The 27,244-nt window shown below is 34.2% G+C and overlaps 1 protein-coding gene and 1 pseudogene across 1 annotated transcript; both read left to right on the top strand.

Annotated features, from left to right (window-relative positions):
- The first annotated feature begins 11,591 nt into the window (after window positions 1-11,591).
- Window positions 11,592-13,789, top strand: LOC145736240 (uncharacterized). Its single transcript, XM_081990541.1, has 6 exons — window positions 11,592-12,139; window positions 12,702-12,914; window positions 13,086-13,238; window positions 13,301-13,497; window positions 13,558-13,720; window positions 13,779-13,789. The coding sequence occupies exons 1-6, from the start codon at window positions 12,070-12,072 to the stop codon at window positions 13,787-13,789; spliced, it is 807 nt and encodes a 268-aa protein (XP_081846667.1). The 5' UTR covers window positions 11,592-12,069.
- A 4-nt stretch (window positions 13,790-13,793) lies between these two features.
- On the top strand, window positions 13,794-16,123 carry LOC145736505 (uncharacterized; annotated as a pseudogene).
- Window positions 16,124-27,244: the final 11,121 nt, after the last annotated feature.

Raw genomic sequence — 27,244 nt, 5'->3', positions numbered from 1 at the left:
AGGGTCATTAACATTTATAGTTGCACCTTTACGAAGACAGCTAGTAAATGGTTTTGTTAATTTAGCAAAATTTGGAATGAACTTACGGTAGTATCCTAACAAACCTAAGAAGGCTTTGATTTCCTTTGTGGTTTTAGGTATCGGGTAATGTAAGATGGCTTTAATCTTATCTGGGTTTGGTTTAATTCCGTCTGGTGTTATAATATGTCCTAGAAATGCAACTTCTTTTCTAAGAAACTCAGATTTATCGAGTTGGACTTTCAAATTATTTTCACGCAATTTTTCAAAAACTTTTTTCAAATTTACAATATGCTCCTGAAGGGATGTCGAGAAGACGATAATGTCGTCCATATATACAAGACAGATTTTATTTTGTAGATCTTTCAGGACGTTATCCATCACGCGTTGAAAAGTCGCTGGAGCATTTTTGAGTCCAAAAGGCATGCGTAGATATTCGTAATGCCCGTTTTCAACGTTAAATGCTGTTTTTTTAACATCATCTGGGTGCATTTCAATTTGATGAAACCCGCTCGCCAGATCTAAAGTTGAAAAATACTGACAACGACCTAATTTGTCTAAAATATCGGATATATGTGGTATAGGATATTTGTCATCGATGGTACGATCGTTAATTTTCCGATAGTCTACACATATGCGCCATTTCCTCTTTCCGGACGCATCCAATTTTTTAGGAACCACCCAAATTGGGGAGGACCATGGTGAATCGCTTGGGTCTAATTATTCCTTGTTTTAGCATATCGTTAATTTGACGTTCTACTTCTGGTTTATGGATGAACGGATAGCGATAAGACTTGGTGTAAACTGGTGATTCGTCAACTGTTTTAATTCTGTGTTTTACTTGATTAGTGAAAGTGAGAGGAGCGTTTTCACGGTGAAAAATGTCGGTGAACGATCGACATAATTTTTCGATATGATATTTTTCTTCCACGTTCATATGGGATGTTCGAATCAAGTTTGTGATTTCATTTCTATTATTAAATTCATTCGGGGTACTTTCAATGGAAACATTGTAGATCTCAAAATTAGTAGAATGACATGATTCGACTGGTATTGGTTCGAAAAGTTGAATATCTTGAATTTCGTCACTTAAATTTTGAATTTCTACAGTAGCGTATCCATTGATTGCAGTAGTTACACATGCTGGAATTTTACATTTAAGAATTTTTGTGTCTATTATTATGATGTCCCCATTTTGAACATTTACTGGTATTTTAAAAGTTTCAACACTGCAAGGTTCGACTTGAGCATAAAATAAAAGTTTAGATTTTGATTCGTAATGAGATAAAGGTAGTTCTGCATCTGGTGTTGAAAGAACGTACTTTTGAAGATCTAATTTTACATTCATGTCTTTGAGAGTTTCATAGCCTATAAGGCCATCAAAGAAATGATGAAATTTAAAGATATAAAATTTCATATTTTTATGAGATGCAAATTCATTAAAAGCTGGAATTTCAATACAATAATCCCTGTTGGTAGTTTGGAAAATTGATGAAACAGTAAAAGGTTCTTTCTTTACAAAATTTTGAAAATATTTTTCTGCTATATCAGGGTTAATAAACGATTTTGTTGCACCAGTATCGATTAATAGCTTGAGAGGTGGGTTTGTTATTTTTACATATGGCAGATCTTTTTTGTCATAGATAGAATGTATCTCTATGAACCCTTTTTGCGTACACGACCTCTTGAAAATTTTGATCTAAAGAATTTTCAGATTCAATTACTTCAGACGTTTCTGCAATATTTTCAGGAAAATCAATTTCAAGATTACTTGCAGATTCTGGCTGGTCCATATCTTGATAATAATAATACTCAGCGTTTTCGCAAGAAGTAGATGGGTCTGATACATCGTAGTAATAATAATAAGGATTAGGATCGGCTGTTATATTATTAACTTGAAATGGGTTTTGTGGTCTAAAGGGCTTAATAGTTCCATGAGATATGCCACTCATTGGAACTGGTTTTGGCAGATATTGAGCTCTCTGTGGATTTGGTTTCCACACGTTAGTTGGGTTTCTTGGAGGGCCAAAAACTTGACGATTTGTTGGAAAATGTTGAGGGGGTACTGGTCTCGGTTGAATATTAATTGGTCCACGAGGGAACGATGCTTGATTTTGAGGCATAAATTGCTGAGGTTGTGTATTATTGTAATTAGGCAAATATTGGTAATTTGGTAAAAATAAGTTTTGATGAGGATTATTACTGGTCCTAATCTGATGTTTAGGTTTGAACTGATTTTGATTTCCTTCAAAACGATTTGGATTTTGAATATGCCTGATATTACTTTCAGAAATTATATATTGTCTAGCTTCAGCTAAATCTTTTGGTTTCATTGCTCGAACTGTTGACCCTAATGGTTCCTTTAATCCTGCTAAAAATATTTTTAAAGCATGCAGATTATAAAAATCCTTTTTCACTCTGAATGTATTAATATCAGTTGTATCAGTATGGGTATCGACATAGTTATGTAAAGCACTTAAATTAGACATTACACGGGTATAAAATTGTAAAGAAGATTCATTGGCATGTTGTCTCAATTGATCTAAATCAAATAGTAAACCATTTTCGTCACGTTGATCTCCAAAATGAGCAATTAATGCACTTTTAACAGTTTTCCAATCTTTAGAAACACAAATACTGTATACTTCTCGGGCTTTTCCGATTAATTTTGCATAAATACCGTATATTAATGTAAGATTTTGAACACAATCAACTATCTCGCTGTTCCAGTAAGTAATAATCAGCTTATTACTGGTTTCTAAATAACTAGATAGTTCTAGAGGATTGCCATCAAATTTTGGGACGATATCTAAGAGTTTAGTATCAAAAACTGGTGGAGCCATTATTGGTAAACTTTTAGTAATAGTAAGGTTACTAAATAAATTTTCTAAAACTAAATGATCGTTTTCTGCAATAGAAATCGGTTGCTCTAAACCTAACTCGTTTTCACTGTTTTCCAACGTGGAATCAGAAGAATTCGAGGAGAATGACATAGACAGGAAAAATAGATATAATCAAGGATAACTTACAGGAAGGAAGCCTTCATTCTTCTTTCTGCTGGTCGTACCGGTTTCTTCTATCTACCTTACGCACTACTTGTCCCGACGAACACGTTGAACAATGTTTCCGGTCCACTTTCTTAATAATACAAGTTCGATTTTCGAATAAACGGTTGAAACCGACGAGATTTTCGCGATGAAATCCCTTTCGAAATCCTACTGACTGCGCCACTTTATGTTACTGGTTATTTGTAAAACCTTTTTAAAAAAGATTATTTTATTAAAATAGTTACAAAATTAAAAATACTCATAAAACAAAATAGATGTTAATACAATAAAGTCTATGTCCATTCTGAATAGTGATTCCGGGGCCCGATGGATGGTCGCCGCAAAACTCCTGAGCTGGCAATATGCAGGAGTGGTCAAATATGCATAGTCTGCATAGTCAGGTGAAGACACACACATAACTACACGCTCCAAACGCGGCTGAAATGGAAACGGCCTGGTGTAGCTCTGAAGCCAGGAATGATGGTCCTTGTAAAGGATGAGCAGCTTCCTCCATTTGAATGGCCACTTGGCAGGATTATTGAAGTCCATCCTGGACCTGATCAAGCAGTTCGAGTGGTAACGGTGAAAACTGCGAGGGGAATTGTCAAGCGAAGCTTCTCGAAGATTTGTCCTTTGCCCGAAGATAAAGAGTTGAAATTCGTCCACAAAGTTTCAAGGGGGGCGGCATGTTCAGTCGCGAAAGAAGAGGAGAAGAAAAGGGTGACAGCCGAAGAGCAGGTGGACGTGAACTTAACCAAACAAAAGTGACATTCTTTTTAGAAGTGTGTTTTTCGACAGATTCTTGTCGGTGAGATATATTTTGTCTAAAAAGCATGTGGTTTGACCATTGGTGGTGTGTTGAATAAAATAATCAAAAAAAAGATATACAGTCCACTTTTATTTAACAACAACCAAAAAGAAGAGAGAAAATACTGGGTCCAGCCTTCGGATTCAACAAGAGTGTTATCATATATTATATCTGATAAAACAGTGTCATATATTTTACTTTTATATATTCTTCTTGCATATTTGAATTTATTGCTTTGCACACTTCTGGTATTATAAGACTAATAGTGCTCTCATGTATTCTACTTGAATACATGAGATCCCGAAAAGAATTGCCACTTGCTAAATATCGTAATGTTATTGCTAACCTGAAAAAAGCCACACTTTTTAACTAAATATAAAAACAAATGAAATCAAAAATCTAACAAAATGATTTTATGTACAAGACAATCCATTCAATTTTTTCTAATATTTATCCTCAATTAACAGATACAACACTTTGGCTTCAGCTTAACCCATTAGGTATAAGTACTTACGTTTTACTTGTTATATATCAGTGCAAGACACATGAAGTTATAGTATAACATTGTAACATCAGTAAACGAAAAAATATGACTGTAGGGTTATTAAATCAATAGCATTTGTGCTATTTCCTAATTACCTATTTTCAGCAGATATGGGTTCTCTTAAGTGGGTTGATTGTTTCTGTATGTCATCTTTAATAATATCCAGAAGTTTGACAAAACAGGGGTTGTCCATTCGTAAAAAGTTCCTATAATGATGAGGATCCTCCAACAATAGTTCATCCTTCAGCAAACTCAGAATTCCTCAACCTATTTGTCTCCTTGCAAGCCATTTTTCTTGCCACACTTTTCTGGCAGACTTTCTTTGCAAACGCTTTTTAGCAATTCCTCCTTCACAAATTTTTTTTACCACAAAAGTGGACCAATATGCAAATTGGAATATAAAATACGAATCAAGGTTATCCATATCAACTTTAATATTGTTTTTAAACACGATTTGTGCACAAAATCCAGAATAAAAAACACAAATAATAAACTATTAATCAATTAGCATCAATATTGAAACTTTTAATTTTTGAATCTTTAAACTTCAAAACCGGGTTATAAACTATCATTCATGTAATTTTTCTGTCAAGCATCAAAATAATTCGATCATATCTGAGAGCATTTATGGGACAGTGTAAACACCGAAAATTATTCAAACCAAGTCAAACCCATCCCAAAAACCTCACAACTATGTGCCAATTTCTTATACAAGATCTGGTACCAAAAATATGACAGTCTAAAACGGGCTTTAGATAAACAGTTATTATACAGGGTGTCCCAAATTTCAGTAACTAAATTAACCCTTAATCACATAGTCGAGGCAACAGTGTTAAAGTAACAGATGCTGCTGCGGAAACAGTTGAATATCGATACAGACATTTTACATCAACTAAGTCTAGAATTTGACGTAGAATTGAAATATCGGATAAAAAGTTGATCATTGTATTTAAAAAAAAACATAAGTTTGGTTCGTTACTCAAATTTGGGACACCCTGTATAATAACTGTTTAGCTAAGAATAAAGTAGACCTAAATATCTACTAGTTTTGTATTTAACGTTTTTTTCTAAAATCAAAATTATGAAAGTTAAGGGGGTGGTCAAAATTCAATCAATCACCCTGTACATAAAAAATTCAATCTACTTTTTAACTTTGAAATTACAAAATAATTTGTTGTCTGAAATCCTTAAGGGGCCAACAACTGTATAGCTTACCTTACTTATCAATGACAAAGTTTGTATGAAAAATCAAAATATGCCGACTGATGGTTGGGCAAAAAACAACACCATCATATGCTTTATTTCCAATTTACTTATCTATTAGGTATCAATCTGGTTCCAACTACCATGTGTTATTACTACAAATCTAAGAATCAGAGGGCTAATTAAGGGTTCAAAGGGTCATACCGCGGACGTCACGGAAGTTTGGATCCATACCAATTTCAAGACAAGATTTATTGGAATTTATTGATCCTCCAACAGTTACATTGAATTTGGTCAGAACTACACCAGATATTACCGTCACAGAAATAAGTTAATATCATTTGGATGACATTGATGAAAGAATGTGGGCTCTTTTAGTATACATAGCAGGTATGCTGCTCACGCTGCAATGCAAACAAAATGTGAGTATTGAATTTTGGAGGACTGCAGTTATCAAAACTTTAACTGTTCCATTAATTTATGAATAGTGGGCTTTGCTACCCCAACAAAGATGTAGTACTGTGTACAGCTTTTACATATTTAACCATAAAAAGTTTAGTAGAAGAAGCAGAAGAATATTTTTAACTTGTAATGCCCAAAAATCAATTTTAACTACACATACTTTGTTAAACTTATCAAATATTTAAATATTTGAGGGGCATAGCTGCAATACACATAACTGTGAATATAATTTTAATATTTTATTAAATTCATTGACCAATATCTTTTTAAATAACTACAGTAAAATACAAAATGTGTACCTAAAATTAAAAATTAAAGAGATTCTTGGTGATACTCAAAATGAATGATCCTCCCTTTTGAATAATTAAAACTTGTACTTATAGTTTAATTTTAAATAAGAATAAATTAAATTTAGTACTATATGTATTAGATATATTAGAGTTTACATGTCCCATCGGTCTCACAAAATTCTTAGTAATAGTCTGAAAAAAACTTATTTTTTTTAGAACTTAAGAAAACATGTATTTACCCTTAACTAGAGGGTCTACTAATGTGTTAAGTTTCTGTAAATGTATATTTTAGTTATTGTGTACATTGTATGTATACATGGTGCTGCATTTTCGATGGTTTTACGGGGTATATAAGAAACGGTAATAGATAGAAAAAAAGTAGCATACGTGTCTCTATCTCTTTCTCCGAGCTGAGTTGACTGGCGAAGAGTGGGCGGCGCTAACTTCATTTGTATCAAAGATACGGGGGGTTTTTGAAAATTGGTCTTTTTGGAATCTCCTCTGTATTTCATTTGCTATTAAACTTACCAAAAAAGGAAAAACGGTTTCTGGTAGAAGTTTTGCCGTAGAATCCAATGGCGTAGTCAGTTTTTTTCTATTACGTTTAATTTTTGACATATGACAGTAAGTTATATTTTTTTAAATGGAACACCCTACATCTTTTTACGTCATTTAATTCTGTTGATTTTTACTTTTTCAACGGTGTATTAAAACATATAAGTTTGTAAACGATAATCTTGGTAATTAGAAAAAAGGCGTTTTCTTAACAAAAAAGTGTTAAATAATCTACCAAGTGTCCTACCATGAGAAAACGGTTTTTTTTTGCGCCTGTACCGTTCAGTTTAATCGAAAAACACTTTAGATAAAAGTTGTAGAGCACATTTTCGGCTATCAACTTGTAATTTTTTCAATGCCGTAGATTTGACCATTAAGACGAAAAACGGTTCTAAAATTCGGAAATATTAAATCTCCCGCCAAGCGGCCGTTAAGGAAAATTCCTATTCGGCCGTGCTACCAACCTTTCAAAATCATAACAAATCGCCGTCAGTCATTCTGTAATCAAAACGTTCAAAACAAGTTTATTACTGTACTAATTTTAAGTTAATACCCACATATTGCAAAGAAAATACAAATAAATCGAGATAAAGATACTTTATCAGTGGCCACAGCCCAAAAATCTGGTAAGTTGCATTCATAACCTCATTCAATGTCTACCCAACTTATTTATTTTGTAGCTAAGTTCTTTAAGAAAACACTGGTTTTGCTTGCAAATATTTAATGAGGACAACCGAATCAAAAACAGTGGACAACGAAGGCCTGCAGATGTATGAAGATAAGTTGCTTTACTATACAGAGACCACAAAAGAGGGCAAATACTTCAAAAGTGATGCGATTTAGTGACCTATGTGACTGCTAGTTTTATTGTATCCTTCTGTTTTGTAGTGTTGTCAACACCATAGTGTTTAAGTGGTTTTATATTGCATCATGTTAATAAAAATGCATTTTTTATAACGGATTATCTATTTTTTTTCCTAGTTCTACAGAGTAAGGTAAGTACTGATATTTAATTAGCTCTATTAGTTAACTTTGTTAGAATATTTTTCATATACCTATTTGGTTAACTCCTTAACTAATGTAAAAAAGAAGAGTGAGGTTAGAAATAATTGAATGAGTGTAATAATATAATAACGTCTCCATATTTTTATTACTTTGTTAAGTTTCTATTTTTTTCTTTAATGTTTATTAAATGTATTAAAAGCAAAGCAGAGTTTTAATGTTGACTGCGGAGAAGTAATCGTAACAGGTTATGGGCCCAGGCTACGTTAGAAATACGCCCTAGTAGGAAACCAGACTTTAAGGTTATGTGGAGCATTTTGGAGACCCTTTAGTATCAAAATATCACAAACAAGAGGTACAGGTAACACTGGAAGCTGTTTGCAGACAAAATGAACTCCATACTACATAATTTTCCTCAATTGAGTTCCACCAATTTCATAATTGGAAGTTTCGGGTACATGCTTTGCTTGAAGAAAGAGGACTGCTTTAGAAAGGAAATATCTACTTTGGAAACAGAAAAGGAAAGAACAGATTTTCAAGCCAAGGATGCTAAAGCAAAATCAGTGATTATTCAGTGTATTACAGATAAACATCTGGACATTATTAAGGATGCTAAAAATGCAAAACATATGTTAAAATGTTTGGAGGATGTATTCGAAAGAAAAAGTATTTTCACAAAGTTAACCTTAAAAAGGAAACTTTTGACCCTGAAGTGTGCTAAAACTGATAAATTGGAGGATCACTTTTTGAGGTTTGACACTTTAATTAGAGAATTAGAAAGAGTAGGTTCAAGGTTGATGAATCAGATAAAGTGTGCCATTTATTATTGACACTTAATGACAACTATAGTGCTGTAATTACTGCTATAGAGACAATAAATACCGATGTTACCATGGATTTTGTCAAGTCAAGACTATTAGATGAGGAGTTGAAACTTAAAACTAAAAAGGATGTTTCTCCTAGTGAACAACAAACAAGACAGGAGCTAAGTGTTGCTGCAAATCAAATTATTTGCTATCAATGTGGAAAAGCAGGTCACAAGAAAAGCCAATGTTATCGACAGGCCTATAATAGAAACTTCAGAGGACAGAGAGGCACATTCAGAGGCACAACTAGAAGTCGAGGAACTGGAATGTATTCTAATCCCCAAGAACCAAGGCAAAATGCAAAGTTGATGGAGGAAGTTCAAGAAAGACCAGTCTCATTTATTGCTTTGAGCTGTAGTAACCTACCAAGTCTCAAAACAATTTTGTGCTGGATTCGGGTGCAACTGTACATCTAGTTATGGAAAGTTGGAGCCATTTATGAAGAATATTGAGGCGTTGAAGGAGAAAATCAACATCAACATTGCTAAAAATGAGATGCATTAGTGGCAACAAGAAAAGGGACTTTGAAGGCTGTTTGTCAAGGTAGGGACATTTCTATAGATGCTCTGATTGCTAAGGGTATATCACATAATTTGCTGTCAGTTTCTCAGCTTTTGAAAAAGGGTTTCAGTGTTAATTTTAACACCAGTGGTGCTTATTTAATGTTGAATGAAATGTCATTTAAATGTGATGTAGTAGGAGATTTATTCTTTTTAAATATTACTTTTCCATTTAAAGAAAGTTGATATAAAGCAAATCAAAGTGAGTTTGATGATTTATGGCACCAAAGGTTAGGTCATCTCAATAGATATGGATTAAAACTTTTAGGTCTACCCTTTAGTAATAAGATTTGTTCAACTTGTATAGAAAGTAAAGCTACACGTAATGTTTTTCATAACAAGGAAAAGATAAGGTTACAGATTGGTGACATCATCCACACTGATATTGCAGGTCCTGTTACTCCAGTAACTGGCTATGGTGAAAGATATTTTCAAGTCCTGTTGGATGATTTTTCAAATTTTGTAGTTGTTAAACTGCTTAAAACTAAAAGTGAAGCTGTTGACAATGTAATCGATTTTATAAATCTTCTTAAGACTCAACATGGAAACAGTACTAAAAAGATACGATGTGATAATGGTGGTGACCCAGCTAGCAGAAGCACGTTATAATGACGTCAATATCTGGTGATTAGTCGTCATAAGACGTCATTTGACCGAAAGACGACGTGATATTCACGTTTCGTAAATGACGTCATAACGTCGATTAACATATGACGACATATGACGTCTTTTGTTGCTGATAAAATGATCATTAGGTCCATTGTGGTTTTTGTGAGTTTTACATATAAAATAGGTCGTTTTGTAGCGATTACCGTTACTTGCAATATTCAAGAATGTGTTACTGTTATCCTAAAAATAATTTTCATAAATACTTTTTTTTTAAACCTGAAAAAATTATTGTTTATATAGTATTCATCCCATGGGAACACCAAGTACTCTCATACGTATGTAAATGGTCAAATTAAGAAACCATGTATTTAAATTCGTATGTTTTTTAATGTTAATAGCTTAACACAAATAAAAAGTAACAATACTTATTTAAATCTGGCGCCATTAATTTACCGGTAACGGGCAGCGCCGCAGCACCTACCGCTAGAGCTCGAATCAGCTAAGAAAAGGCCACAGGCGTCATCAAACGATGATGTCACGATCTATGTACGTCTCGCTTTAAATATTGCTGCTCTCGTTACTTTCCAAGTTGTTGCAGCCAGTCAGTGGCGTGCTATTATTTTATCAGTAAAATGAAACATTTTCGTCGTTTTTAATAAAGAAAATAAAAGACAACAAGTTTTTCAAAGGAATGGAAACTCCTTCTGCTTCTTTCTTCATAAATTGTAAGACGTTACTGACGATTTCACGGCCTTGGCTGTATATGATAACACCTTTCTTTCCAACCTTTTTGAAAGACATTTTGACAAAATAACGTTTTTTATTCATAACACTATGTGAACTTCAACTGCGACCATCAACAATACAACCAAAACACCAGACTAAAACGGAACCTAACCTAACCCCCTAAGTCTCCCTGTCCGCCACTACATTTTTTTAAACTTGGCAACACCGTTTAGAGTGCCGGCTAGTAAAAGCATATAAAAAGGTCCAAATGTACCTGGCCGCTGCCGCATCTGTTTTAATTGTGTCCAAGTAAAAACCGTACTACGTTGCCAAGTGGCTTTTTGACCGCTTAACAATATATTTTCGGGAATATTTTAATAGGACGCCTCTGATTATATCTAATGCGACGGCAACTGTAGAAGGAGAAAGAAATAGTTTTAAAAACTGCGTCATTGATGATGCGGTGGCCTTTTCTCATCTGATTCGAGCTCTACCACAGCCGTTCTCCGGCCGCCATCCGGCAGTGTTGCCAAAGTTATAGTTGTAAACATTGTAACATATTTGCTATCTGTTTTTAAATGTCTGTTGATTGATTTTAAATTGAAAACAATCATTAAGTTCAATTATTAAGGTTGTTTGGAGATAAGGATTGTTGGAGGTAAGGTTGTATAAGGACCGTTTGGAGAGCAAACCGAATTATATGTTACCTTTGTTATAATTTTATCAGTACTAACAGAATATTTTTGGCAACACTGTTATATTTCCCGCTCAAATCGGCCAATGACGACTGACCATACAGTCACGTGTCACGTCTGGCCCCCAGCTCGACAGCGTCCAGGCAGCCATTGCATTTAATTCGAATTCGATAACGAATTTGCCATTGTTGGTATTTTGTATCGTTGGACAATAAACGGGAGTAAACGTGATTTCCTTTAATCGTGGTCATCGTGGTTGAAAACTGCAGAAACAAGTAAGTAGTTACTTTATTTTACCTTGTATATATTGATTTTACAATTATTAGATTAGATCTGAATCTGGTTTTGGTTACTTTGCTATACTGCACCCCTTGCCCTTGCAGCTTGCATGCATGGGTATTTTTATAGGTGGGTCGGAGGGAAAAAATCCATAAAAATGACTTTGGGTGGTTTTTTTTGGTAATTAAATTAACTTGTGTTTATAGTTAAGGTGCGAGGAGCAAATTGTACAGATATAAGTACATAGATAGAACTACCGATAAGTACTTCAAAAATGTCTTATGTGGGTGTGGAGTTTCTCGAAAATGGTGCAATGGGTCTTGTCCATGCCTCTTGGCTTTCTCCTCTAAACGAGAAGTTTTTTGGCCTCCATACAAGTCTTCAAAAAGTTTTAATAAAGCACTGATGATTGCCGAGGAGCCAAATCAGAGCACATGGAAACTAGAACCTATTAAACGCTCTTTTTTTGAATGTGGTGTGTATAGAATAAAGTTTTTTTAGTAGTTTATAATTTCTATCTAGGTAGTGAATGTAAAACATTTACTAAATATCAAAAAGTCTGGTATATCAATTGTTTTGACTGCTCACCGACAATATTGTTTTATTGTAAAACATTGATCTATGGAATCATGACAGTACAATTTTTATATTTTATTTTCTTAATTATTTTGGTAGTTGTGCCAATAAAATGATAAACCAGGTTTTTCAGATCAAGATATTTGTCTTATAATAGCATAGATATAATATAGTGATTTAGCTTTATAACGTGTTTTACAAATTGATTTAGTAGATATGCAGAGTATTTCTGACTACTTCGGTGGTACAAAACTTCTTGGAAAGGCTAGGCATATTTCCTTATAAGCTTCTTTAAATTTTTACTAGAAATGCTGCAACTTTTCACTTTAAATCTTGCTTTCAAAAAGTTAAGTTTTTCTACAAGAAACTAAATTAGGTGATAGAGGTTTTAGGGACACTTATTCATATATACCAACTGTCTTATAAATCAAAATAAATTTATTGCAAATTATTATTTACAGATGATCTTGACAAAGCCAGACGAAAACTAAAAAAGTGTGAAATCACTTCAGACATAACCTCTGAATCAGAGGTGGAAAATAAAAAAAGAACTAGAATTAAGAAAACTCCCAATTTCTTGTCTAGTTCTTCAAGTGGTTCAGAAGAAGAATTGCTACTGAAAAGACCACCCCAACTTCCAAAAATAAAAACCACTTCAAATGTGAACAATTTTGGTATGTATATTTTGAGAAGTTCAGATTTACTCTTTATTTAACTTTTTTAACCATAAAATAGTTTTATCTTTAGTATAAGTTTGATACATTCATATTTATTGTACTAAACCTGGGTTTTGTATAGTTAGTTTAATTGCTAATCATGGTTTAACTCAAAATTTTATTTTGCAGTAGCAATTAATCCACAAGGGAGCCATTATTCACCAGCTGAAAGCGTCATTGCACATCAAAGCATCAGTAATAATTGTAATTTAACACCATCAACTTCACAATCAGTCAAGGGAAATTCAGTTCAGAGATTAAATGAAACTGCATCCGCGGGTAGTAAGTATTAATGTACATTTAAAGTGAACCTTCTAGAACTTTACAAAGTCGTCAACTTTCAGGTTTCGAAAAGATTTTCCATGAAATAAGCAAATTACGAGAAGAAGTTAAGGAAGTAAAAGGTTTGCTTAAACAGTCGAAAAACTGTATAACTGTTAACTTGCCAAATGATGCACCAGTCACCTTCCCTTTAAATGATTTTGACAGCTTTCAAATACTGGAACAATATTTGGGCGCAGAAGAAAAACATAATGATTTGGTAAGGTGCATTAGTCAACATGTATACAAATATGTGCTATTGTTTTTGTTTGTATTCAAGGCTTCTTACTTTTCATCTCTGGGTGGCAATGGAATAACAGCCAAAGTTAATAAAATTCTTAGGTTTGCAATCACCAATAGTTTAGCATCCAAATTTAATTATGCAGGGCAGAGAAACCAGAAAGTAGCTTTTGGAGACACCAAACTAAAATCAGTGATTACACGTAGGTTTATTTCAAGGAAGTTTAATTTTATTTTATTTATACTTGATTGTTGTTTTAGGTGCCATTTAGATCAAAAGCCCAGGTGTGACTGAAGTTGAAATAGAAATGCCATTAAAGTATGGCTAAAACATTCAAAGCAGCGAATGGAAAAGAAAAAAACTGTTAATATTGCTCCTGATAATTAAGGTTTTTGTTTTTATTTATAATGTCAAAACGAAAGTTAAAAGAGTTAGTTGGTCCAAGACAGCAAAGTAGGAGAGTTTTAAAAGCTACTAAAGAAGCTTTCTCAGAAGCTTTCAATAGTAACCTGTGTAATACTGAAGAAAACTTTGTCACTAATTTTATTGAAATTGACCATACCGAGCATGATTTAAATAATTTAAACTTAGAAATTAATGTTGAAAAAGTTGCCTTTGATAGATCTGATGCTGAACTCTCTGATAATAACAGCTCTTACAACTCAGACACTAACAATTTATTAATTTCATTTGAATCCACATCTCCTTTAAATTCTGTTTACCGTCATAAAACAGCTGACAGTCTTTCTAAACAACTATCTGAATGGACTGTTAAGTATAAAGTTTCCCATTCGGCTCTAACAGACCTTCTTCATTTGCTGTCGCCATACCATTCTGAGCTTCCTTTAGATAGCCGAACATTATTAGCAACTCCTATTTGTACACCATTACATAACTTAGAAACAGGGCAGTTTTGTTATTTTGGAATTTGGAGTGCACTTTTGAAAATTGTCCCAAATAACTTTGTTGGAAAAATTAAATTAAGTTTTAATGTTGATGGAATTCCACTTTTCAAAAGTTCCAAGTCACAACTCTGGCCCATATTAGGGTTGGTAACAAATATTCCAAATAATTCGCCTTTTGCAGTGTCAATTTTTTGTGGAAAAGCAAACCAAAGCCTTTGCAAAATTTTCTGAATCCTTTTATTATAGAGTTGAAGAGTTACTACAAAATGGATTTGTTGACAATTTTCAGAACCATCTTGAAATTGAAGTTCATAGTTTGTGTGCGACGCTCCTGCCCGTTCTTTTTTGAAAGGTACTAAAGCACATACAGGATATTCTTCTTGTGATAGGTGTGTAGTTCGTGGAGAATACTATAAAAATAAAGTGGTTTTCAATTCTCTTGTATCTCAAAACGTACAGATGAATCTTTTCGTCAAGAAATTGATGAAGATCACCACGTTTCACATACTCCACTTTCTGAACTTCCAATTGATTTAATCACCACCTTTCCAAATGATTATATGCACAATGTTTGTCTGGGAATTGTCAGAAATTTACTTAACACATGGATTGGAGGGGGGTCTTTAAAAGTTAGGTGCAACAACACCAAAAAGTACAGGTAATTTCCCAACGTTTACTTGATTTAAGAAAGATGATACCTGTTGAATTTAATCGTAAACCTCGTTCACTTGAGGAACTTCAATACTGGAAAGCTACTGAGCTTAGAACTTTTCTTATTTATGTAGGTCCAATAGTTTTAAGGATGTTGTAAACATTGCTGTTTACGAAATTTCTTGGCATTTCACTTTGCTGTTTCAGTACTTTTATCAGATCGGCATATAAAAAATTTGGGAGTCGCCTTGGTTAGAAATATAATTAACGTTTTTATTGATCATGTAAAAGTTTTATATGGTTTAGAATTTATGGTTTATAATGTTCATTTGTTGTCTCATTTTTGTGATGATGTTGATATGTTCGGAGTGCTTGACAATTTTTCAGCTTTTCCTTTTGAAAATTATTTAGGACAATTAAAGTTATTAGTAAAAGCTTCAACAAATCCACTTCAACAAATTCATCGGCGGCTACACGAAACAAAATTTATTGATTTCAAGCTCTAACTCCCAGCTCAAAACCAAAATTGAATTGCATTTTCCGCATTCAAGAGGGTCTCTTATATCATCAAATGAAAATGTAAATGGCATAAACAGTTTGACAAAGTAAACTTTATAATGTGACTTTTTCAACGAAAAATAAAAGTATAGCAGATAGTTACTGTTTAATATGCAAGAAAATAAAGTTATGCAAATACACAATATCACAAAAACTCATGATAACGAAACTTATGTTATTGGCAGAGAATACCTTGAATATGATGACTTTATACATATCCTTATGCATCAAGTAATTAAATATATTTGAGGTCAAATCCTTGTCTGAACTTAAAGTATGGTCAATCAAAGAAATATGTGGCCAAATGTATGGTATTACCTGTAAAACATCTTTTTGTAGCTATACCTATCATTCATTCAGTATTATGAATATTTTTGTTGTCAATAATTAAGGTAAATTATTATTGAAGGAATTAGGATGTTCCCATTACAATGTCACTCATTTTAGAAACGATATGTATACTGTATGTTCTCAGACTTTAATAAAAACACTTCTAGATTTTCAACAATGCTTTAGTTTTATTTCTATTTTTGCGTTGATAAATGGCAGCGCTCAAATATTTTTTCTTAATTGTGACGTAAAAATCACGTCACATTTGACGGACTGACTTTTGGATTTGACTACTGGATTGCCAAAATAATTATGGGGTGAAGCAATACAATGCTCAGCATATGAACTAAATAGATCACCGACTTCAGCTAATGGAGGTGAACCCCCAGTAATGAGATGGTACAAACAGAATGACTTATCGAAACTTAGAGTATGCATGGTCATGATTTTACCAAAAAGAAATAAATTAGAGCCCAGAGCAAACCATTAATCATGGTTGGCTATTGTGGAAGTGGTTACAGATTGTGGGATCTAATAACAAATGAATGAATAATTCTTTCTAGAGATGTATCATTTGATGAAAGTCAGATAATCTTTAGAAATACAACAAATGAAAGAAAGCAAAGTGCAAATAAATTAATAATAGAAGATAAAACAGGAGAAGAAAATGAAGAATCTTATGAAGAGAATTTGATACATAATGATAGTACAGAAACAGATGAAGAAACAAAACTGGACTCAAATGATGAAGTAGACAGCCGAGAAGAATCAAGTCATAAAAGAATAATAAGAAAACTTGAGTGAGTATGAAATATACAATGCATACTGGTTAATCATGTCACATAAGAACCAGAAACCTTTTCTGAAGCCATTTAAGATAAATCATGGAATGAAGCTATTCAAAATGAATTAAATCACATCAAGAGTTAGATAACTTGGACAGAGACAGAGCTACCGGAAGGGATAACTCCAATAGAAACAAAATGGGTATTTAGAATAAAGAAAATGGAACTAAAAAGGCTAGACTTGTCGCCAAAGGATTTTCAAATTCAAGAGGAGAGCTACACAGAGCCAATGTATGCTCCTGTAGCCAGGTTATTCTACTGTAAGGCTTCTATTGTCCATGGCCTTTCAAGAAATTGGACTGTAAAGCAACTAGATATCCAACTGCCTTTTTTAAACGGCAAATTAAGTACAGATGTATATATTTATCCACCTGATGGTTTACAACAAATCAATTGCGTTGAAACTAAACAGAGCTCTATATGGTTTGAAAGAGTCGCCCAAAGTATGGAACTGACACATTTCATAGCTTTTCTGAGGCAAATAATTTAAAAAGGTCTAAGTACGATTTATGCTTATATGTGGGAAAGAAAGTTTATCTTTTACTTTATGTTGATGACATTTTAATAACAGGCGATATAAGAAAATTGATATTTTGATTGACAATCTTAAAATTCTTTCAATGCAAAAGAACTAGGAACACAAGTTCTTTCTTAGGCATGGAAATTTTTTAAATCAAATGGGGAATTAAAAATTACTCAGAGTAAATATATTCAGAAACTGGTAGTAAATTTCAGTATGTAAAACTGCAAACCCAAGTCTACACCAATGGATAAAGGATTTCAACTTGAGGAAAACAGTGTAATAATTGATGTTCGATTTAGACAACTTATCGGAGGACTTTTATATTTAAGCACATGTACAAGGCCAGATATTACATATGCTGTTTCATATTTGAGTAGATTTTTGGACAGCTTACTACACAAGTTTGGATTGGAGCCAAGCGCATTTTACGTTATTTACAGGGAAGTAAGACAAGGGAATCACTTTTAGATGTGATAAGTCTTTAGACATATCTTGAATGCATTCTCTGATTCTGACCGTTTAGACAGAAAAAGTGTTGTTGGATCAATAATTCTACATGGTAAAAATCCTGTTGTTTGGTTTTCGAAGAAACAAGGATGTGTGGTGACACTATCAACAGCCGAAGCAGAATATGAGGCTGCTGTTGCCTGTGCACAAGACTTAGTGAACTTGAGAGGCATATTGGAGGAATTTGAACTTAACACCAACTCTGTTCTATATTGCGATAACAGTACTCTTTCTATAATTAAAACAAATGAAAATTCCAACGTGTAAAACATATTGATATTAGAAATCATTTTATCAAGAATTTGGTAATATCAAAAATTATCTCTGTGGATTATGTACCAACTGAAGAAAAATTTAGCAGATATTTTGTCTAAGCCTTTGTGTAAAACTACATTTGAATATCTTAGAGCTAAATTTGTGTCTTAAGTTTGTTTAGTTAAGATAGCAGTTAGATTTTTTTTTGTCCGATTCTCACTGCGTTCAAATGTTCGAATCGAGGAGGAGTGTTATATTTTTCATATACCTATTTGGTTAACTCCTTAACTAATATAAAAAAAGAAGAGTGAGGTTAGAAATAATTGAATGACTGTAATAATATGTATAATAACGTCTCCATATTTTTAGTACTTTGTTAAGTTTCCATTTTTTCCTTTAATGTTTATTAAATGTATTAAAGCAAAGCAGAGTTTTAATGTTGACTGCGGAGAAGTAATCGTAACAAACTTGAACATCATTCACCTACAGGATACTTGTAAAATTTCTACTAATCAAAAATAGTTTATTTGCAACTAATGTGTAACTTGAGTTCACATTTGATTGGTAATGGTATGTCCTGTGAAATGGTGTATGAATTAGAAGAAAGTTGTTTCTCTTTAGAGACTTTCAATCACTACATTTCACCTACCTTTGCTAATTTGGGAACTCCACTATTATCCAAACAAACATTAGGTTAGTAAGACAAAGTTGTTTTTAGCATAGCTTGTATGGCGAAAGGTTCACTCACTCACACTCAATCTGTGGAACAATCACTGTTTATGTGCTAAGAGCAGTTTTCTTTGTCACCTATTGTCCCTAAGCTTTTCACTTGAAGAAAATGTAGGTATACTACCTTACCATACCTTGAACTGTGAATAAATAATTAATACAAACGTTCAGTGTACAAAGTTTTATTTGGAACAATTGAGTGTGTGGAAAAAAGAACACAATTATAATGTTAATAAACCTAGAATGGAACAGCTCATGTAGATAGCTCAATTGAAAAGTTGGTTTTTCGATAATACCTACCCATATACAAAAACTTTTTGTCACCTGACTAATAATTTGACTGTGTAAGTCCATATTCTGTTCCTAGAAGGGGTTTCTCAGAGGTTTTATAGCCAGTTTAAGATCCTTCACATTTCAGTCGATCAAATTTTGAGATTTAAGTCAGATATTAACACTGATATTTTAAGTTTTAGTTGCAACCTGATGAAGACCCTCGCTGATGATAGTCCATGAAGTTAAGCACATTGAAGCTAAATCACATCACTTTTGAAGGAAGTATTTGACCCCTTTGTTGTTGTCCCTGTACAGTAGGAAACTTATCTTCAAAGATCTGGCTTCATTGTCCACTGTTTTCATCACTTTAAATCGTTTTGGTAGTGTTATAAAGAGGGCTTGAGATAGGTAATTCGGTCATCCTCATTAAATATTTGCAAGCAAAACCAGTGTTTCTTAAAGAATTTTGCTACAAAGTAAATAAGCTGAGTAGAGACATTGAATGAGGTTTAAACGCAACTTACCAGATGTTGGGCTGTGACTACTGATAAGTGTTTTTAATCACGATTTATTTTTATTTTCTTTACATTATCTGGGTAATAACTCAAATTATTACTAAATAACTTATTTTGAATGTTTGATTACAGAATGACTGACAGCATAGACTGACAGCGATTTGTTATGATTTGAAAGGTTGGTAGCCACGGCGGATATAAACTCATAAACGACCGCTTGGCGCGAGATTTAAAATTTTCGAATTTTAGAGCCGTTTTTCGTCTTAATAGTCAAATCTACGGTATTGAAAAAAATACGAGTTGCATAGCCAAAATTGTGCTCTACAACTTTTATCTAAAGCGTTTTTCAATTAAAATGAACCGTACAGGCGCAAAAAAATCAAAACCATTTTCCCATGTAATCTCCTATGTCCAGGGTGCTCTTGGACACCTGGTATTTTTGTAACTAATAATATCGAATTTTAATAATTTTTTTGGTAACACATTACAGATATAGAGCGGAATGATGTAGAAGGCGAACACCTGAAGAAGATGAGGGAGCGGTGCTCTATTGCAGCCAGTGCAATCTATTGCATTGTAACAACAGTTACAACCACAACGATAACTGCCGTACAAGACAAGCCACTCCAACGGTGGAACAGCCACCGGTACACCGAAGAAGTCATTAGATACCGTCAGCCGGCCAAAAAGAGGCGTAGAGAATAAATGTCTTGTTGAAAGTTGAATGGTGAAGGTAAGTTTTGCAAACTGACTTTATCCAAACTTTTCACAAGCGGTAATTTTTTTTTAATACAAAATAGCTCGAAACCATATAAATTCACTATAATAACATCCGGACAATCACCGTTGCCCAGAAAATTATTTTTCCACATCGCTTACGTCACGTTCGCCGACAACTGCCTTTCCTAGGGCAGCTTCACCATTATTTTCTTCTACATTTTAAAACCATCACAACATTATCAAACAGTCACCGATCGCCTAGGCATTGAATCCCTCAGATAAGGTAATTTCTTTGTTTATAAACTTACAACATATATTTTATTTTTAATTCTTCCCCGCCATACGCAACACTGTGTTTATACACTTTACTTTATCACATATTACATATTTCAAACTAAATATTAATATTTTTTTTTTATTTCAGAACAATCATCATACTTCACTAATTTAGAAACAATATATACATACAATAGTTTGCACAATGCAGCGCGAGGTTGTCGGTGGGACCAGCATAGCTGTGGGGAAACATTGGCACTTAACCAAAGCAGAGAATGAAGTGTTTAGTGAATTAAGTATCTGGTGAGCCAGGGTTTACCTCGAGATAGATGGTCGGCTACGTTGACGAGGATGGTCAACAAAAATGCATATTTCTCTAAAAAAAGCAGAGAAATTACGAAAAAAAAAATTAACAATAATAATCCTTTTTTTTATCAATTCAAGAATGAAATGTTTACTTTGTCACTCTTTAAGCCTAAACGCTCCACTAGTTCTTTAGAACAAAAGTTGGATTGGCTTGCTGCATCCAATAATGCTCTACCTTGAACCACTGCTCTACCAACATTATTTGAACTTAGAACATCTACAACTACTATGGCTGACCGTACTTGTGAGTTAGGACTTTGTGTTTAATTTACTTTAGGAACTACTTGATGACTACAAGCAGCAACATTTGACAACTCAGTTACCGACAAGTTATAGTCACCTTCAGGTTGATTTATTATTGGAGATGTCATTTCAGCATCAGAATTTGTTACGGTTACATTACAATTATTATTGTTGCCTGTAAATGACCTTGACTGTGATGTGGCTTGTACAAATGGACAAGAATTGTTTGATCTAAAATTAAACTGTGTTTGTTATTGCATAACAACCTCTTCCAGTGCATACTTCTGAATTGGACCATATTTAAGGCAGTTTGTGCAAATAAATTTTATTATTTATATTTTATATAAATTTTCCTTAATTGTTGATATCTTTCTCGAAATGAAAGAGCTAATAGCTGTGAACACTTATAGGTAAAGTGATTTATTTCACGACAAAAAGAACACCTTTGTGTGTTTGATTGAGGGTTACGCCTGGACTCACTCTTTAAAGATAACTCTTTAGAGTCATTTAACTCCAAATGAGCCAAAACTTTATTGGGAACTTGTTTCGCCTATCTAAGTTGTAACTATTACTTACAGTTTTCAACACTTTTATTTTTTTTAAATGTTAAAAAATCATCAAATTTAGGAAATTCTGTTTTGGAAATTTTGTTAGATTGTTCGAACAATCTAAACGTTTTGTAACGAAACTATCTTTCTTATTATTATCTAATTTTTGAAGTATCAGAAATATTAATAAAGTATCTCACTGATGAACAGGTTGATTTAAACTTGCTAAGACTCTGTGATGACACATTAAGTGATCAATTAGTCTTCGAAAAGCTTGATGTGATTATTTTAAGATTGGTGTAATATCAAATAAATTTCGAACGTGATTATTTATTAATAATCTCTTATTTTCATAATGCTCTTTCAATAACTAAATTGCTTTTTCATACTTGGCTTAATTTCTAAAGACTGTAAGATATGCATGGCTTCACCTGACAGACAAGACTGCAAATAATAAAATTTCTAAATGGTTGTTAATTTTGTATTCTTATGCTTGGAATATTTCAAAAAATTGTAACCATTTATCTATAGAGCCACTAAATTTAGGTAGTCAAATAGCCTGGAGTTTAGTTGTTGTCACAAGTTCTTTAGTTTTGAATTTTGAAATTTTAAAATTATTACTGAAAAATAAATGTTAGGTAATGGAAAGCTGCTGGCTTCAAGCCAGACAGGTGCATTGGTGAGGTCGAAAGGCATCCTCTTGAATTGGAATAAACCACGAGACGGCACGGTATAAGCAGTCAAAGGTCGGGAATCGTTGGCCACCGGAATCTGCCAATAAGCGGAGTTTATGTCTAACGTACTCAAATAACGCGCATCCCGCAGCTTGTCTAAGGTGGCAGACACGAACGGAATCGGGTACGCATCCGGAACAGTCACTTTATTTAACGGGTGATAATTGACACAAAAACGCCATCCCCCTGTTTTCTTCCTAATCATCACTATAGGCGACGACCAGGGAGACTCTGAGGGTTCAACAATGTCGTCGGCCAGCATCTGCTCCAACTCCAAATTAACCTCCGCCTGTAACACTCGGTACAAAGGATAATAACGTTGCTTTATGGGCTGAGAATCGGTTTTGATAACCATTTCCACTAAATCAATACAACCTAACTTGCTGTTTTTAGAAGCAAACGTTTCCTGAATAAACGATTCCAAAGTTTCCTTTTGATGTTGGGACATAGAACTGGTCGATTGGATCGCAGCAAGGTTAAAATCACTATTGACTGTCTGACTCGAAAAAGTCTATTCTCCACTATACAAGTCTGGAATTATGCGCATCTTAGTCCAAAAATCTACACCCAGAATCAAGACATGAGGCAAATCAGGTAGCACCAAAGTATCCAACAAAATCACTCTCTCCTTCAACCTAATAGGCAACTGAACAGTTCCCAAAACTTCACGTGTTTGTCTATTGGCAACCATGCAGTCAACTCTTCGGCTGGGCTGAATGGAACAAAGAGCGTTTAACATAGCCCATCCCGGAGATCCGAGAATAGTGCGAGATGGCCCACTATCCAATAATCTGAATAGAGTTAAGAAACGATCGGAGTCGTAGAATGATGTTGTGGATTCTGATAAGCAAGTTCCGGTTCCAAGAGCTGGCGACGATTGGTGGATTGGCGGTGGCGCAAATCTCTGAATGCGCACCTCCGTTTCCTCAATGGCCCGTCCAAGACGAAGAAGTTCTGCCAAAGACGAAATATTGTGAACAGCTAGTCGACTCTGTAGATAGGGTAACAAGTTCCGACGTACAATATGCAGTTTCGTCTCTGCGGATGGTGATTCAGGCAACTTCCTAAACAGATTCTCCATCGCTACAATATAGCTGAAGACCTTTTCCTGACTCCCTTGGGTCATTCGCCGGATCTCATCCCATAAAGAATCTACATAATCATAAGGTTGGAAAGCTTCGCGTAACTGATAAGTCAAATCATCCCAACTGACAAAGCGTTGAGTGCGATACCACAGTAATGCATCGCCAGAGAAAAGCTCCGGAGCTGCACGTAGTAGACTGGCCTTTGAAAGCCCCCTAGAAATTCTCAATTCCTCAACACGCTCTAAAAAATCTCCCACACTGGACTGACTATTATATTTCACGTCCCAATGGTTAGAAAATGGTTTAAAGTCGACAAATGTTGACTCACGAGGTGGATGCTATATCGGTGAATACTTCAAACCTTCAAGAAGTCGGGCCAGGCTATCGAGAGTCACAGTCTGATTCGAATCTTCCGCACGTAATGTGGAATTTTGTCGGTCGAACAGGTTCATCAAAACGCACTTGACTTTGTCGAGGTGGAAAACGTAAACTATCCGGACCAAAGTTCATAGGTTCTCTTTCCTGGGCCTCAATGAACTGGTTTTCTCTATCTGGTTGATACAGCGATGACCTTTGAGACTGATGAACAACGGGTGGCTCATTAAGTTCATATGAATTTGTCTGCAACCTTTCAGTTGTAGATAAGGTTGGTTGTGTAGTAGACCGTTGAGGGTCTGATGGAGAGTTTTTTGCATGTACATCAAGGCGTCTAAAATTCTCTCTACTTACTGATTCGCCTTCTGGGTTTCCAACCCGATGCTGCTCAAACAAAGGATCATCCGCAAAAAGAGAACGTCCAGAACCAAACTGTAAAGCGTGTTGTAGCTTTAATATTACGTATGTTTTACAATAGTAAAAATAAAAATAAAAATAATCGAAAGGTTGGTCCTTTAACAGCTATTGAATTATCAGTTGCAATGAATATTCTAATTAAACTTTCACAAAGAGATAGCTTTTCAAGTGAAATAAATAAGTTGCTACAAGTGCAAAGTGAAAAGTCTGATCAACAATATTTTGAGCTTCCTACTTTAAAACATTTAAGCCCATTTCTTGATGAAAATGAAATAATGAGGATGGGAGGAAGATTGCAGAATTCAAACTTTGACTATCATAAAATACATCCCATTATTTTGCATTCAAAACATCATTTAACCAACTTGATTTTTCGAAATGAGCATTTACGACTTTTGCACGCTGGACCTCAATTAATGTTAGCTTCATTACAAGAAATCTTTTGGCCAATACGCGGGCGTGATCTCGCAAGAAATATAGTTTATAAATGCGTTACTTGCTTTCGAATAAACCCTAAAACTATTGATGTAAAAATGGAAAACCTGCCAGAGTCACGTCTACGCCCGGGAGCTGTTTTTGAAATAATTGGTGTGGACTACGCCGGACCGTTCTGAATTAAAGATAGGAAAGGTCGTGGTGGAAAGATATCTAAATGTTGGATGGCACTTTTTATTTGTTTTTCTCCAAAAGCCATTCACTTGGAATTGGTGACTGAGTTAAGTGCTGATTGTTTTTTGCAAGCTTTTAGGCGTTTTACTGCCAGGCGTGGTAAACCATTCATAGTATACTCCGACAATGATACAAATTTTGTAGGTGCATACTCAAAATTGAAAGAACTTGGTAATTTTTGTCCAAGCAAGCTGATGGCATTGCGGAAGCATTGGCTGTTGAAGGAGTTGAGTGGCATTTTTTGCCTCTCAGTGCTCCACACTCTGCAGGACTGTGGGAAAGTGGAGTTAAAACATGTAAATATCATTTGTATAGGGTAATGGGTGAGGCTCACCTAACCTTTGAAGAATTTTACACATTATTGGTGCAAATAGAGGCAGTGGTAAACTCCCGACCATTATTTACCCTATCAAACTTACCTAGCGATCCTATTCCTATTACCCCGGCTCACTTCCTGATTGGAAGACCATTAACTTCGCTGCCTGATAAAGATGTCACATTAATAAGAGAAAATAGACTCACTACGTACGAGCGTGTGCAGAAATTGGCACAACACTTCTGGGAGAGATGGAGTAAAGAATATGTCTCAGAACTACAAGTTAGACATAAATGAACAAAAGCTACTGGTCGTCTAAAACTTAACGATGTAGTACTAATAAAAGAAGATCATGTTCCTGTTTGTCAATGGAGACTTGGACGGATCATAAAATTGATACCTGGTAAAGATGGAATTATTACATTCCGGTGAATTAAATGAGCGGTGATGAAAATGGTAAGGATTTTTCTCTAAGTAGGATACATGTAGCTATCACATTCTTGGAAGACCTTGGAAAGCCCGACTCTTATTTTTTTATGGATGTATCGTAAAAAAAAAAAACGTTTTTGAAAGATTATTCAGTTGGTGGTTAAGTACGTTCGTATTGGCAACATTGCCTTCTTTGACCAGGAGCTTGTTGCAAGGCTCAGCGTTTTCTATTTTCACGATTCACGCGTGATGTCTGTAAATTCCTGTAATGGAAATTCAGGAAGAATGCTCAGGATACTTGGTAGTTTATAGTAGTTTAGGTTGGAAGGTTGAGTAAGAACCGCTGTTGGATTAATACTGATTTTTATTTAACAATTAACAACTATTTACAAACGTTATAAACAAATGAAAATAATAAGTGCTGACCAATATTGTTCTGTGCTCCACATTCGAAGGTTTGGTGATTTTCCTGCTGACGCTGCGTTTGGTACCTGGTTGCCCGGTGACCTGCTGGCGGTGCATTAGCCGCAATAACCTAGTTAATTACCTTTGTGTTGTTTATGAAATATATAAAAAGATAATATTTTTATGACTAAATGTGAATTTAGACATGTCTGTTTACATTAGATCCAGACACCGCCAGGACGGTGTTCTTTGATGTAAGCCGAAGTATAAGAAGCCGAAGTCGTTGGAAACCGCCGAAAAATTGGCAAAGCCTATATAAAAATTGTCTAGAAAGAATAAGAGTCATATCGTATTATTTATTTCTTTTCCTCACGTCTTGTGGGTATGCTTTTGTTTTAACGTTTTTAGGCTTAGTTTAGTTGCTCTGAATATATCTGACAAAGGGGTTGAATTGGTTTTGTTAGCGAATATAAGAGCGACTTTCTAGCATAAGCGGCATTCTATTTACATTTTTGATATTTGGAAATACGCAAGTTAACCCTGCACTATTTTGTAGATTAGATATTACGATTTACGAGTTTTTTTTATTTGTTTTTAATACCTGTCCACCATACCCTTAAATGTATATAATCCAGTTACAATTGTACATAAAATCAGGCACATAAACGGGCTCTATTGACTCATCATTTTATAAAACTATTTGTTCAATAAAAATTTGTATGAAATGACACAAACACACTTATTTTCCTAATAAAATATAAAAATACAGGGTCTCAGAAATACATGTATTAATAAATAAAGAATAAACAGAATAAAACAAATAAATGTATTTAAAAAATATATAAAATTATTGAAAATAAACAACCTTCACTACCCACAAAGTTTGAGTTAAATTGATGAAACGGTTTTGCAGAAGTTTATGGTTTTGTATTTTTTAGAGTGTTTGACTCTCTATATCTCGAAAACGAAGAGTTTTCGGATCCACGTATATTTTAACTTTTTTCATATTTGGGCCAGCTCAGTTTATCCCTAAATTTACGGTACTTATTTCT

Source organism: Ips typographus, linkage group LG12, assembly GCF_016097725.1.
Source record: "Ips typographus isolate SLU linkage group LG12, UJ_Ityp_2.0, whole genome shotgun sequence".
NCBI lineage: Eukaryota > Metazoa > Arthropoda > Insecta > Coleoptera > Curculionidae > Ips > Ips typographus.
This window is presented reverse-complemented; position numbering and strand designations above follow the sequence as displayed.

Bases quoted from the DNA above. Each gene is read 5' to 3' on its own strand.
- LOC145736240 (XM_081990541.1), top strand. From the start codon at position 12,070: ATGATTGCCGAGGAGCCAAATCAGAGCACATGGAAACTAGAACCTATT. The intron at 12,915-13,085 runs GTATGTATATTT...TTTATTTTGCAG, and splicing joins TTCAAATGTGAACAATTTTG to TAGCAATTAATCCACAAGGG. The intron at 13,239-13,300 runs GTAAGTATTAAT...GTCAACTTTCAG, and splicing joins TGAAACTGCATCCGCGGGTA to GTTTCGAAAAGATTTTCCAT.